The sequence below is a fragment of the Ambystoma mexicanum genome, chromosome 6q (genome assembly GCF_040938575.1).
Source record: "Ambystoma mexicanum isolate Mex_15411 chromosome 6q, UKY_AmexF1_1, whole genome shotgun sequence".
NCBI classification, from domain to species: domain Eukaryota; kingdom Metazoa; phylum Chordata; class Amphibia; order Caudata; family Ambystomatidae; genus Ambystoma; species Ambystoma mexicanum.
In genome coordinates, this window is record NC_090937.1 from 1,592,681,152 (window position 1) to 1,592,697,248 (window position 16,097).

At 49.8% G+C, this 16,097-nt stretch overlaps 1 protein-coding gene across 1 annotated transcript in view; it reads left to right on the forward strand.

The window, feature by feature from the left end:
• LOC138516876 (uncharacterized) overlaps positions 1 to 16,097 on the forward strand; it is a 182,159-nt gene that overhangs the window by 95,869 nt on the left and 70,193 nt on the right. Inside the window, exon 3 of the mRNA XM_069632325.1 lies at positions 670 to 850. Within this exon, the coding sequence (XP_069488426.1) occupies positions 670 to 850 (181 nt within the window). The remainder of the gene's footprint in view (positions 1 to 669; positions 851 to 16,097) is intronic.

The window sequence follows — 16,097 nt, forward strand, 5'->3', positions numbered from 1 at the left end:
TGAACTCCACTGATGCAGGAAGGAGAAAAACAGAAGGTCTTTTCTGTCTACGACCCATCAACATCCGACTTGCCCCCTCACTTTTACAGTTTAGGAAGGAGCTCAAGACCCTCCTTTTCAAGGAGTGACTACTACCTAAAACCTATGATCATGCGCCGTCCACTCCCAACCTTACCGGGGACTGGGTGATCTGATGCCCACCGTTTCCTCAACTGGTTGCTGGTAGACCCATTGCCCCTCCTCCCCTTTGTGAGATGCCCAGTGCCTTGTTTCTATGCTCCCTAACTTTATTCTTCCCACTATGATTCTAAAGCGCTCCGTTGCTTCCTGAAGCTGGGTTCACGCTCAATAAATACCCTACTACTAATAATAATAATAAATAATAATAATGACCTCACTTGGCTTATTTTTGTCCTACCAACAAAAACAAATGTAATGATGCAAAATGAAGCCGGTCAGTTTGGGTGAGAAAGTGGATATATTTTTAGAAGGTAGCAGTGTGGGCAAACCTTATTTATGTATTATGTTTTGCTTAGCAAATGTAGTTGTGCAACCAGAGCTTTACCGTAACTGGGATATCATTTAAAGGAACATACTGGTGCGCCAGCTTGGCTTGAGCTGACCTTGGATTTTCATGCTGATATTAAGATCTTTCACTGCTCTCTCTAGGGTTGACGAATCATTGACTGCTGAGAGTTCCTTTTCACACGAGCATGGATTTGAAGTAGGCTTCGAAGCTGAGACTTCCTTTGAAACAGGTCTCCCTGGTGTTGTAAAGGGTTCAATCCGACTGACTGCCAGCGCAAGCACCAGCCACACCTGGAATTTGACTGAAACAAATAAGGTTACGGTAAGTGATAATGCACAGATGTAATCACATGTGGGCCTCTTGCTGCAATCTTACACAAATGTATATTTTACCAATATGTCAGAGCTATTCTGCACACAGTAAAATACATCAATTCAGTGGTTAAATGCTTCTGGACTAGAAGTAAACTTCACATCATTGTGGATCATAAGCCCTGGTGGGACTTGAACCCATGCTTGTGAGGAGGAATCCCCGGGTTCTAGGGTTAAGACCCGACACTATCATAGGCAAACATGCACTTGCTTAGCTTCCTGGACTCACCTAGTGGTAGATATGGCTGGCAAATGCAGTCAAGCTCTCAGGAGGGCAGTCAGTACAAAGAATTACGTTGAATAAAGACATCTTTTTTCAGGGATCTATCTTAAAAAAGACTTTAGATCCCATCAAGGGAGGGTAAACGTGCTGTTGCAGTACATAGGTGTGCAATTTAGGTTTGAAAAGCCATTGAAGAGCGCATTCTTTCGTTTTTACCTTATAGAGTAGATCTAACCATAAGGTGCATGGTCGACCGGGGCATTATTCATATGGTATGGCTTGGGTAGCAAAAGTCCAGTGTTCACTCAACCACAAGTTATTTTTCCCATACAAATGAGTGTAGATTGGCTTCTGTGGTTCTCAGTCTTTAAACTATATGCCTGTCCTGATGCTGAACAATTTTTTTATTTTATGTATTTTATTGGAAACTAGCTGAGGCACTTGGCGTTGCCCATGTCCTGATCGAGTGGTATCTCATGTGCCCTGGAGGAAGTTGCTCTTGTCCTCTTTTGGCAAGTCTTGCTTCAGTTTGCTGTGGTGTCTCATGTGCGCTGGAGGATGTTGCTCTTGTCCTCATGTCAGCAAGTCTTGCTTCAGTTTGCTCTGGCCTCACATTTGCCCTGGAGAAAGTTGCTCTTGTCCACTGGTAGGCAAGTCGTGCTGCTGTTTGTTGTTGTGTTTCAGAAGCTCTAGATATTGATTTTCGCTTTGCATCAGATGGCTCTTTTCCAAGTGATGTTCATTTTTTGTGTGGCATGTTTCACTTAATGGCTTCAGCAGATTTGAGAAAATGTCCAAGAAAAATTGATTGATTGTGCTTTCTTCTCGTGAATGAATTTAAGTAAACTGCCATTTCACAAATTTGGAGAGGTGTGATAAAAAAATATAATTTTCTTTTTTAATTCCCTCTGCTAAAATAAACAGTTTCGAACTGTATACAGTAGTAATACATTTTAAAGGAATAACCAACACATCAAACATTTTGCTTCAGCCACTTTTCCAAATTGTGCCTCCTTCAAGTACCTACTACAGTGTATCGGGGTGAGGGTTTCTACGGAGTACATTCTTTTGGTTCCAAGCATAGACTACAATCTTGCCCCAGAAAAATGAGGAATCCATGCAAAATTTGGTGGATGTGGGGTCAACGATGTGCATTTGTATAGCCAGACCAACATACATACTCACATACATACATTTAGCTATATATATATATACAGTGAAAAAACTTTGTTAAAGGGACCTTATGGTTAAGTTGCGCTACTAAAAACCTATGAAATTCAGTGAAAAAACGTTGTCAAAGGGAAGTTATGGTTCCAAGTAAAACAAGTAATGTGTATGTACTTTTCATGAAATATGTGTACAAGAGATTCTTATTATAATGTTACAAAACAAGTGTCAAGGATCATTGCAATAAATATCATACCCTAATTAGTGCATTGAACGATGCATTGATATAAATAGCATTCTATTATGGGTTTCTATCTAGTATACTAAGCTACTCATACAGAAACATAACATTGTGTGCAGCGTACAAGATGAAGGTATAATATTCGTAATGTTAATATGTTGAATAATGAAATGATAATTGTTTTGTTAATAGATTTTTGTGTACTGTGAAATATGTAATAAGTAGCTAATAAAACACATGTATTACATAATTGCATTACTATAGACAAAACACAAAGACACAAGAACACATACCAATATGGGTATATACAGGGAAAGTGAAGCAAAAACGCACCAGTACTAGCAGAAACAATTCATAACTTAACTGATTATTTTCATGCAAATAAATGATTTCTCTGTTTCAAAGCTGCTATTTACCCTATGTATATGTATCACTTGATGTGATTGGACCCTAAGGAAAGTAGTGTGAGTACAATGTATACAAATATGACCATATACAGGGAAAGTACAGCCATAAAAAAAACAACAGAACTATCAGAAAGTGCTCATTAGTCTATTGATTTATCTTTATGCACAAAAAGGATTGCTGTCTTTCAAGCTTGTATCTTCCCGTATGTATATGTTTCATATGATGTGACTGGACTCTAAGGGAATTACTGTAAGAACCTACTTGAAGGATACGTCTACAAATAAAATAAAATGTTTAGTTTCTGACTGTTATTGAAGAAAACCATGTGGCCTAGATATGTCAGCAAAAGAAAAAAGAGTGAGCCAGACATGTGATGTCATCAGTGATGTCATCAATGACATTTGTGATGTCATCTTTGATGTCCTGGGTGTTAGTCTTAGCAGTGCACGGTGGTGGCGCGAGTTATGGTTGCTTAGCATAACTGGCGAATTGCAAGGGTTTTTCAGTTTTACTTGGAACCATAAAGTCCCTTTGACAACGTTTTTTCACTGAATTTCATAGGTTTTTAGTAGCGCAAGTTAACCATAAGTCCCTTTAACAACGTTTTTTCACTGAATTTCATAGGTTTTTAGTAGCGCAACTTAACCATAACGTCCCTGTAACACATTTTATTTTTACTGAATTTTATAGGTTTTTATTAGTGCAACGTCACCATAACATCCTTTTCAATAGATGAAGACCACTAGCATATTGAGCGGGGGGTGGAGGGGAGCACGAGGGAGACACGGGGCATGAGCGGGGGGTGGGGGGAACACGATGGAGATACGGGCCATGAGCAGGGTTGGGGGAAACATGGCACACACGGGGCATGAGCGGGGGGTGGGGGAAACAGAGCACACACGGGGCATGAGCGGGGGGTGGGGGAAACAGGGCACACGCGGGGCATGAGCGGGGGTGGGGGAACAGGGCACACACAGGGCATGAGCGGGGGTGGGGGGAACAGGGCACACACGGGGCATGAGCAGGGGGTGGGGTAATAGGGCACACACGGGGCATGAGTGGGGGTGGGGGGGAAAGGAGAGAGACAAGGGGCATGAGCGGGGGAGGGCGGAACACGAGGGAGACACGGGGCATGAGCGGGGGTGGGCGGTAACACGAGGGAAACACGGGACATGAGCGGGGGCTGGGGGGTACACGAGGGAGACACGGGGCATGAGCGGGGGTGGGGGCAACAGGAGACACAGGGCATGAGCGGGGGGTGAGGGGGTACATGATGGAGACACAGGGAATGAGTGGGGGGTGGGGGGGAAACGAGGGAGACACGGGGCATGAGCGGGGGGTGGGGGCAACAGGAGACACACGGGGCATGAGCGGGGGTGAGGGGGTACACGATGGAGACACAGGGCATGAGCGGGGGGTAGGGGAACAGTAGGGAGACACGGGGCATGAGCGGGGGGTGGGGGGAAGAGGAGGGAGACACGGGGCATGATCGGGGGTGGGGGGAAGGGCAGAGAGACACGGGCGAGAGCGGGGGGTGGGGGGCAAGGGGAGGGACACACGGGGCATGAGCATGGGGTGGGGGGAAAGGGAGAGACACACGGGGCATGAGAGGGGGGTGGGGGAAAGGAGGGAGACACGGGGCATGAGCGGGGGATGGGGGAAGGGGAGAGACACACGAGGCATGAGCGGGGGGTGGGGGGGAGGGGTGAGACACACGGGGCATGAGCGTGGGGTGGGGGAAGGGGAGAGACACGGGGCATGAGCGGGGGGTGGGGGGAAGAGGAGGGAGACACGGGGCATGATCGGGGGGTGGGGGAAGGGCAGAGAGACACGGGCATGAGCGGGGGTGGGGGCAAGGGGAGGGACACACAGGCATGAGCATGGGGTGGGGGGAAAGGGAGAGACACGGGGCATGAGAGGGGGGTGGGGGAAAGGAGGGAGACACAGGGCATGAGCGGGGGGTAACACAAGGGAGACACGGGGCATGAGCGGGGTTGGGGGGGTAACACAAGGGAGACACGGGGCATGAGCGGGGGGTGGGGGGTAACAGGGCAGACCGGTCATGAGCGGGGGGTGGGGGGGAAGGGGAGAGAGACACGGGGCATGAGCGGGGGGTGGGGGAGAAGGGGAGAGACACACGGGGCATGAGCGGGGGGTGGGGGGAAAGGGAGAGACACACGGGGCATGAGCGGGGGGTGGGGGAGGGGAAAGACACACAGGACATGAGCGGAGGGTGGGGGGCACAGTAGGGAGACACACGGGGCATGAGCGGAGGGTGGGGGAAGGGGAGAGACACGAGGAATGAGCGGGGGTTGGGGGGAAGGGGTGAGACACACAGGGCATGAGTGGGGGGTGGGGGAAGGGGAGAGAGACACAGGGCATGAGCGGGGGGTGGGGGGGAAGGGGAGAGAGACACGGGGCATGAGCGGGGGGTGGGGGGAAGGGGAGAGAGACACGGGGCATGAGGGGGAAGGGGAGAGCCACGGGGCATTAGTGGGGGGAGGGGAGAGACACGGGGCATGAGCGGGGGGTGGGGGAAGGGGAGAGACACGGGGCATTAGTGGGGGGGAGGGGAGAGACACACGGGCATTAGCGGGGGGTGGGGGGGAAGGGGAGAGAGACACGGGGCATGAGCGGGGGATGGGGTGAAGGGGAGAGACACACGAGGCATGAGCGGGGGGTGGAGGGGAGGGGTGAGACACACGGGGCATGAGCGTGGGGTGGGGGAAGGGGAGAGACACGGGGCATGAGCGGGGGTGGGGGGAAAGGATGGAGACACAGGGCATGAGCGGGGGGTGGGGGGGAAGGGGAGAGCCACACGGGGCATTGGCGGGGGTGGGGGGAAGGGGTGAGAGACACGGGGCATGAGTGGGGGGTGGGGGTTTAGGGGAGAGACACACGGGGCATGAGCGGGGGCTGGGGGGAAGGGGAGAGAGACACGGGGCATGACCGGGGAGGTGGGGGGAACAGTAGGGAGACACGGGGCATGAGTGGGGGTGGGGGGAAGGGGAGAGACATGGGGCATGAGCGGGGGGTGGGGGGGAAGGGGAGAGAGTCAAGGGCATGAACAGGGGGTAGGGGGGAAGGGGAGAGAGACACAGGGCATGAGCAGGGGGTAGGGGGGAAGGGGAAAGACACGGGGCATGAGCGGGGGATGGGGTAAGGGGAGAGAGACACGTGGCATGAGCGGGGGGTAGGGGTAAGGGGAGAGAGACACGGGGCATGAGCGGGGGTGGGGGGAAGGGGAGAGAGACACGGGGCATGAGCGTGGGGTGGGGGGAAGGGGAGGGAGACATGGGGCTTGAGCGGGGGGTGGGGAGGAAGGGGAGAGAGACACGGGCATGAGCTGGGGGTGGGGGCGGGGGGGGAGGGGAGAGACAAACGGGGCATGAGCGGGGTGGGGGGAATTGGAGAGACACACGGGGCATGAGCGGGGGGTGGGGGGAAGGGGAGAGACACACGGGGCATGAGCGGGGGGTGGGGGGGAGATACACGGGGCATGAGTGGGGGGTGGGGTGGAGAGACACACGGGCATGATCGGGGGAAAGGAGGGAGACACGGGGCATGAGCGGGGGGTGGGGGTAACAGGGGAGACAGGGCATGCGTGGGGGTAACACAAGGGAGACACGGGGCATAAGTGGGGGTGGGGGTAACACGAGGGAGACACGGGGCATGAGAGGGGGGTGGGGGGGTAACAAGGGAGACACGGGGCATGAGCGGGGGGTGGGGGTAACAAGGGAGACACGGGGCATGAGCTGGGGGTGGGGGGTAACAAGGGAGACATGGGGCATGAGCGGGGGGTGGGGGGAACAGGGGAGATACGGGGTATGAGTGGGGGGTGGGGGAACAGTAGGGAGGCACGGGACATGAGCGAGGGGTGGGGGGAAGGGGAGAGACACGGGGCATGAGCGGGGGTGGGAGGAACAGGGAGACACGGGGCATGAGCAGGGGGTGGGGTGGAAGGGGAGAGACACACGGGGCATGAGCAGGGGTGGGGGGAAGGGGAGAGACACACGGGGCATGAGTTGCGGGTGGGGGGAAGGGGAGAGAGACACGGGGCATGAGTGTGGGGTGGGGGAAGGGGAGAGAGGCACGGGGCATGAGCGGGTTGTGGGAGGGGAGAGACACACGGGGCATGAACGGGGGTGGGGGCCAAGGGGAGACACACGGGGCATAAGCAGGGGGTGGGGGAGAGACACACAGGGCATGAGCGGGGGGTGGGGGGAAGGGGAGAGACACACGGGGCATGAGCGGGGGGTGGGGGGAGAGACACACGGGGCATGAGTGGGGGAAAGGAGGGAGACACGGGGCATGAGCGTGGGGTGGGGGGAAGAGGAGAGACACGGGGCATGAGCAGGGGGTGGGGGTAACAGGGGAGACAGGGCATGGGTGGGGGGTAACACAAGGGAGACACGGGGCATGAGTGGGGGGTGGGGGGTAACAAGGGAGACACGGGGTATGAGCGGGGGGTGGGGGGTAACACAAGGGAGACACGGGGCATGAGCGGGGGGTGGGGTTAACAAGGGAGACACGGGGCATGAGCGGGGGGTGGGGTTAACAAGGGAGACAGGTCATGAGCGGGGGTTGGGGGGAACAGGGGAGACATGGGGCATGAGCGGGGGGTGGTGGGTACAGTAGGGAGACACGGGACATGAGCAGGGGTTGGGGGGAAGGGGAGAGACACATGGGCATGAGCGGGGGGGTGAGGGGGAAGGGGAGAGACACATGGGGCATGAGCGGGGGGTGAGGGGGAAGGGGAGAGACACACGGGGCATGAGCGGGAGGTGGCGGGGGGGAGAGACACGGGGCATGAGCGGGGGATGGGGGGAGGGGAGAGACACGGGGCATGAGCAGGGGGTGGGGGGAGGAGAGAGACACGGGGCACGAGCGGGGGGTGGGGGGAAAGGAGGGACACACACGGGGCATGAGCAGGGGGGTGAGGGAAAGGGGAGAGAGACACGGGGCATGAACAGGGGGTGGGGGGAAGGGGATAGACACACGGGGCATGAGCGGGGGGTGGGGGAAAGACACACAGGGCATGAGCAGGGGTGGGGGGAAGGGGAGAGACACATGGGGCATCAGCGGGGGGTGGGGGGAAGGAGGGAGACACACGGGGCATGAGCGGGGGTGGGGGGAATGTTGAAATAGTTAAATCGTTGTCTACAATCTTTTTATGCCATTTTTCTGTCTGCCTGGATTGCCTATTCATCTGGCAAGGCCTCCGTGTATTTTGCACATCGCTCTACAATTTCAGAGCAGCTTCCTTTGTACCACGTGTGCCCCACTTGTTCACTCAGGTTCCTGACACATGGATTTAGCACTGAGGAGTTGCGTTTCGTGAGCTGTCTAATTTGCACAACTCGTACGCCACCCTTCTCTAGGCCTCCGGTTCCCACTTTATCCGAAAATAGGAAACAGAGGCAAGAAATTCACCAAGAGATGAAAAATGTGATCACTCCTTTCTGCTCCGCAGGTTGTACCGATTTGCTCCTGGTACCGTGTGATCAACAAATAGTGCGGGTGCACTTCCGATCTCGAGCTTGGAGTCAGCCTGGGGCACAATGGCAGATGATGATGGGTGCCCGGGCGAAAAATGCAAGCTGTGGCGCAACAGAAGATGGTGGGCGCCACAGAGGTATGCGCTTGATGTCGGCCAGCAGAGATGCAGAAACTGCTGGACAAGGTTGAGGCACTCTTTGCGCTTCCGTTTTTATGGCAATCTCATCAGGCTTTGTTTCAGGATCAGGCAGTTTCTGTGGCAAGGGACTGGCAATGGCATTTTTCGTTTCTGGAACCGCTGCTATCTCTTTCTGGTCTTTTTCCCGATCAGGTGACGTGTCGAATGGCGATGGGACTTTCTTGGCGCCCATCCACGCGTAATGCTGTCTGCGTGGTTAAAAGTACCTGGTAGGGCCCACGCCACCTGGGTGCCAGCAATGTTTTCCGCTCATAGTTTCTGATGAGCACCCAGGTTCCTGGCTCCAATGCATGTCCTGGGCCAGTATACCGCAGCGATAATGCCTCCTGCTGATGAATCAATGCAGTTTTTTTACTAACAAATTACAATAAATGCTGAGTACAGGGTATTCTACCTCGTACATTTTCTTAGGCTGAGGTGCGCACCACACATTCGCCGGTCTCCCCATTATAATCTCATTGGGGAAGAGACCAGTTCTGGCCTGCACTGACGTTCGCATGGACAGTAACGCTATTGGTAATGCATCTACCCAGCTTAATTTGCGACCTGCACAGATCTTACTGATTTTGGATTTTAAAATTCCATTATGGCGTTCTATAAGACCGGCCGAACTCGGATGTCTCGAATAATTGAATCGCTTATCGATCTGCAATCCTGCACAAATCTGCATTATCACTGCACCTACAAAGTGCGGACCATTGTCCGACAATATGACAAGGGGCAGACCAAAGCAAGAGAAATATTCTTTTAGTATTACCTTTGCCGTGCTCATGGCTATGCAATCTTTCAAGGGATATGCTTCTACCCATTTGCTGAATGCACATATGATCACCAGAACGTATTTCAGATTTTGGCATCTCTCCATCTCTATGAAGTCAAAGTGAATCACTTCGAATGGCATAGAGGGAGGTCCAAAACCTCCGGTTGGAGTCACTGTTCCTTTTCCCACATTATGCTGTAGGCACGTGATGCAGTTTTGCACCAGCCTCTCGGCATTCTTTTTTATGCGTGGATTTTCCCATGTTGGACTATTTTCTTCGCACAGATGTGTGTGGGACTATGAGCCCTTGTAACCATTGCGTTTACATACGCATTTGGCAACATCCAATTCCCATTTTTTTTGTCCACCCAGCAACCCTCCAAATCCAGTTCTGCAGAGCCCTTAGCCCTCCCTGTATTTCGTCAGCGGTAGCTTCCGCCTGCATTTCTTTAACAGTCACAATTCCATTTTCTATCATGCAGGGCACTTCCTCCGATTGTACTGTCAACATTTTTGTACTCAAATCAGTAGCAGTCTGTTTCGCAATCTTGTCTGCAAATGCGTTTCCTTCTCCCACTTTACATGTTACTTTTTTATGCACCTCGCATTTCACTATTGCCAGGTGCTTTGGACACGTAAGTGCAGACAGTAATCGCACAATCAGAGGGCCATGTTGAATTCTAGCCCCGTGGGATGTCAAGAAACCTCTCTCGGCCCATAATCGGCCAAAATTATTAACTACGCCAAAGGCGTACTGGCTATCAGTATAGATATTCACGCTCAAGTTCTCCGAAATTTCACAAGCTCTTGTTAAAGCAATTATCTCTGCTGGTTGGGCGGAGTTATAAGGAATTCTTTTACTCTCCACAACACTTTTTAATGTCGTAACAGCATATGCAGAAGTTGATGTGCCGTCAGGTAGTTTAAAACAGGAGCCTTCACAAAACAGTTCCCCATCTGGTTCTTTTAGTGGTGTGTGGTGTGTCACTCAAATCAATACTCCCTTTTGTTTCTTCCTCAGTAACCATTAGGCAATCATGGGGAGGCAATTCAGTCCCACCTCTATTTTCCCCGGGCATTGGCATTAATTCTGCTGGATTCAAAGCGCTACACCTCATAATTTGGATGTTGGGCGCGAACAATACAATTTCATATCTAGTCAATCTAGCAGAGGTGAGGTGTTGCGTCTGTGTTCTATTGAGTAGAACATCTATGGCATGTGGCACCATCAAAATTAAAGTGTGCCCCAAAACCATCCCTTCTGTTTGTTTCACTGACGCAGCAGCCGCTGCAACAGCTCGCAAACATCGTGGTAGGCAGGGTCCAACGCAGAGAAGAAAAATAGCCGCACGGCCTATTTCTTCCACCTTGTTCCTGTGTTAAGACAGACAACACGCATCCTTCGTTCTCATGCACAAATAGCCTAAAAACCTTTTCATAATTCGGAGTGCCCAAAACTGGAGCAGAACTCAAAATGGTTTTTAGCAAATCAAATGCTTTTTGACATTCTTCATTCCACTGCAAAGGCATCACAGCATCCTTCTTTGTTAATTCCACCATTGGTTTCACAATTAAAGCGAAGTTCATAACCCAATGACGACAATAAGAAGCCATCCCTATTATCGCTCTCACACCTTTCTGTGTTGTTGGAATAGGCATACCAGAAATACTCTTTATTCTCTCTGGTGTTAATCTTCTCCCTTCCTTTGAGAGTGGGTAACCCAAATAAGCTACTTCTTTCTGACAGTACTGGAATTTCTTTACGCTTGCTTTATGGCCATGCGTGGCTAGATGAGTCAATAATAGAACAGTACCTTCTTTGCATATCTCCTCCGTGTCAGCAGCGATTAGTAAATCGTCAATGTATTGTAACAATACACAGTCTGCTGGTAATTCTAACATGTCCAACTGCTTTTTTTAACGCTCTTCTGTATATGCTCGGACTTTCAGTATAGCCTTGTGGAATGCGTGTGAATGTGAATGATCGGCCTCCTAAAGTGAAGGCAAATAAATACCTGCTTTCTTTGTGTACTGGAATGCTGAAGAAAGCGTTTTTCAAATCAATAACACTAAAGTATTCTGCCGAAGCAGGGATCATTGTCAAGATCGTAGTGAAGTCTGGCACTAACGGGAATTGGGGATCTACCACTTTGTTTAGTGCATGGAGCTCAATTATGAAACGGTACAGTACCTCATTACCCCCTTTCTTGTACACGGGAAGAATGGGGCTGTTACAAACACTACCTGTAATCTCTTCAATCACTCCCAATTTCACCAAACCAGAAACAATACTTTTCAATCCTTTTTCTCCTTATGCTGAAATTTTATACTGCGGAATACGCGGTAGCGTTATTCCTTCTTTCAATGTAATTTTTACTGGCTCTATTTTCAAACATCCCACATCATTGTCATTCACGGCCCAAATGCAAGTTGACACTGTACTCAATTCCCCTGTTAAGGGTTCTGCCATAAATTCAAAAGTCGGCATAGTCTGGGGAGATATAGTCAAAAATACCTCATCTGGTGTACAATGGATAACTGTGCTTAGTTTTTTCAATAGATTCAATCCTAAAATATTCTCCCCACAATGCTCTGTTAAAAGATATTGACAATGTTCAGTAAAAGGCCCTATTGTCACTGCCACTGATTTGGACCTGGGGTTTATTACTGGGGTACCTGCGAACCCTACTGAGATATTTTGTCGCCCTGACAGAGGTATGTCTGGAACCAAGTGATGATCTATCGAGCACTTTTGTGCCCCCGTATCTACGAGGAATCTATGCTCTTCATTCCCGATTTTCATCTCTACATAGGGTCCTTTCTGGTTCACGGGAATTGACACTGGTTCCGACCCCTGTCCTGGGCTGTCCTATTGGGGTAACAACACGTCATCTGAGGTGTAGTCACCACTGTTATTATAGTATGCACCTGTCTGGTTTTCAAAAATGTTCCCCCCTCTCCCTCTATTTCCCATTTGTGCACCTTGCTGATTTTTACTCTGAATAGTTTGATTCAGAGCCTGGCCTGCATTCTGTGCACCATTCCCTTGATCATTCTGGTGCTGCTGCATATGATTTCTGTTGTGAACATTTGTTCCCATGTGCCCTCTGTGAGGCCTTCTCTGACTATATCCGCCTCTATTTTGCAAATGCAGACATTGTGCCCGCCAGTGTCCTTCCTCTCTGCAGTATGCACATTGATTTAATCCCAAAAGCCCTCCATGCATATTCGAATTTCCCCTACTCTGTGCATTTCCCCTTCCCCTGTGGTTTCCTGCTATCTGCTGGAGTAACACCCCTACTATTGTCCGCAGAGTTTCTATTCTTATTTGCAAAGGATTCTCATTACATATCTCATTTATCTCCCCTACCGAAGTCCTAGAGCTTGACATCCATCTCATTGTTTCCCGCACACACCTCTGCAATCTTTGTCTATCACCTATCTGTCCGGGTGGCGGCAAGCATTTCTGCATATACAGTCTTGACGCTCTCTTCCTGCCCCTCTCAATATTCTCTCTCTTATTCCCCGGTGTGGCGAGTACTTCAGAATACTCTTCATCCAATTCATTCTTTATTTCAAACAGTCGCTTCACATGCTCTTCTATTTCTTGATCTCTCCCTCTACAACGGGCTAATGCATTTAAATCCAACAATCGTTGCGGTGGTAACTTCCCAATTAACTTTTTCCATTGTCTCGACAAATATTCCTCCATGCATTCCAACAATACCTGTCTTTCGTTGTTTCTTCTGAAGTCATACAGGGACGCTAGCGTGGATACCTCATCATTATCGTCTATATACATTTCAGCCTGTTCTTGCATCTCACGCTTTCTCTCCTTACTGATCGCGCTGCGAGTTACTTTCATACATTCATTCTGCTCAATTCCACTCATGGGAGGGGCAGTCGGGACAGCGGCACCCTCTAGATCAGGAAGTGCAGAGGGGGCAGTGAGAGTGGGATCCGTCTGCTGGGGCCGTGGTAATTGCGAAACACTCGGGGCTGGCTGGCTAGTGGGCAGTGCAGTGTCTGATGTAGCCTGTGGCTGTGCTGGTGTTCGGAGGGGCTGAGCAACGGGAGGGTGTTGAGCGGCGGCTACTGCCATAGTCTTTTTAGTTTCACTCCTCTGGCCCTGTTTTGTTTCAGTTAAGATTCTGTTTATTCATTCGTCCGATGAGTGTAGCTCTCTTTGTGGATATATTTTTTCTAAGTTTAATTCATCGCGCCGTCTCGCCTTTCTCAAGCTATTACTCCACTCTTCCTCCTTCTCCTCAGCTTTCTCCGTCTTTGACTTATGCCTGCACGCATGTTTCTCCCTACTTCTAAATCGGAGCATTGCTTCCCTCCTCCAGTCCCTAAGGATATCAAGTGCTCCAGGGCGTGCTCTTTTACTTATCAACACCTTTTCCAGGTTATCTATACGTTCCATCACAAAACTCCCATTCCTCGGCCACTGAAGATTTTCCTGTTTTCTGGTTTGCTTATGACAAGTTTCACAAAACATTATCGCTCCCATACCATACTTTATGTACATATCATAAGCCGGCGTTCCTCTCGGAGGTGCTTCCTGGCCAGTTTCCAAAGATTGTTCACCACAGCGGAAAAATCCTGCTAAGGTGGACAATACCCCAGGCATGTTTTACCTTCACCTTGGCTAATCAAACTTACTCTGGGTGTTTGATTGTGCAAAATCAACTCTCAACCAATATCAGGATCACTTACGAATCGGGGCACTACTCACCTGATTAGTCAATTTGTCTTTTCAAGACACAATTCGTCCGTATACTGATTCAACCAATGACGTTGTGTCTGCGTATCTCGGCTTTGCCTCGTTTCGAGACCCTCGCCTCCTTGTTCACTGGCCAGGGATGTCGATCAGGGATCAGCTGTGTGCAGATCTGCAGCAAGGAATCTCATCACTTACGCAGGGCGCCCCGAACACCTCTTGATCCCGGCTCGATCGCTCCCGTCCTCGCCGTTCCTACCGCCTTCCTTATTTTGCAACGTACACGATGGAACAAGTGGGGGAGGGTCCCTATTCGGGCGCCATCTTGAAGGGGCCTCTGAGGGACCCTCAGATGTGGAAACAAGGCACAGTCACCACACACAAATAGATACGCCAGACACGAGGTCCTGTTCCCAAAATCTAGGGTTTATTGCAATACAAAATAGTCCCAGTTGGCCAAGTGGTCCCAGGCCCCGCGACGTGTGTCTAACAGACCTCGGGGGACGCAAGAGAGCGTGAAACATACATCAGTTACATATATACGAACGGAGCATCTTCCAATCAGTAATAACACATTTGATGCCGCCCCCAATTCATTTCCCTTTGAATTAGAGGTGATGATGGACCATTGTGACAAATATGACACCTTAGACCACCATATTTAGTAACAGTTCGCAATCTCAATTTTACAGACACCATACTTTGTTTTTGAGAACACAGCGTTACTGTTTTTCATGGGCAAGCTGCGCGAAGGAGACTGGCACATACCAGGCCTCACTATCTCTAAGTTTCGATTCTCGCTCTAGAAGTCAGCCCGCTCTCCGGGGCCTCGCTGGGCTCAGAAAGGGGGGCCGTAAAGAAGATCATAATTCAACTTTTTAAATGCTAGTTTCGTACATTGCTATTCTTTCAGGAGACTCGCTGGCATTCGTATACTGAATGCCTTGCTCCATGTCTTCAAGGATACGTGAGGAGGGAATCGGGCATTCCTGTCTGGCTCTCCAGTGTAATGTTTCAACATGTTTCTTAGCCTTGGACCCTTGAAGCGAAATAATATCTACAGCAAAGCAGTTTTACATGAGGCAAAGTGGCAACGTTAGAGAGAGCAGAGAGAGAAAACAAAATGGCGATTCTAGTCATCTTAAAATGGCTTCACTCTAGTTAAACTAATAGCTACGTAATAACTAATGACTAATGAATATATATTCCTACACTCTAAATGAGGCGGTTGGTCTTCGGCCAACCAATTATCATTCATTTCCGGACCATCAAGGGGTGCTTAGTTTTTCTGGACTGATCACGTGACTGGACGCCATGAAATCGGATCTTTTCACAATTTAATTGTGTATTTAATTCACTTCGACCAGTCCTCTGACGTTAATTGTTTGTCTTGACCTTTCGGAATAGTAGCCTCTGTGCTTTTCTCCTTGATTGTATCCAATGTCAGTCTCTTCTAACCAGATAAGACCGTGGCTTCTTGGCACGGTCATCCACAGCTGAGTTTCGTTCTGTCTTGATTCTTGAATTATTTGCTGTGACACACTCCATTGAGACCTTAAAACTTTATTCATTTTTCTGCTTATAAACGTAGTGGAAACATACATTCACACCTAAAGTGCTTCTTGAGGTTTATATTTGTAAACATTGGCACTTGCCGCAGTCTATTTACTATTTAAGCATAAGCTAGATTCATGAAATCTTTGCTTCTTGCGTTACTTAGCATATGTACACGTTTAACTAACTGGACCTCTTCATCGCGTCTATAGCATAAACTTCTTCATCTTGATCCCAAGATGTACTTTATCCTTGGCATCTCCTTAGTATTTCATCTTTTATCAGCATTCTCTGGTCATTGTATCTTCTATCCGGGTGTCAGTTTGGTTTCTTTATGTCGTCACCATTCAGCTTCTTTCATTATCATCTTTTCTTCTTCAGGTATTTTATTCAAGTGACCATCATATTGTCTCGAATGTATAT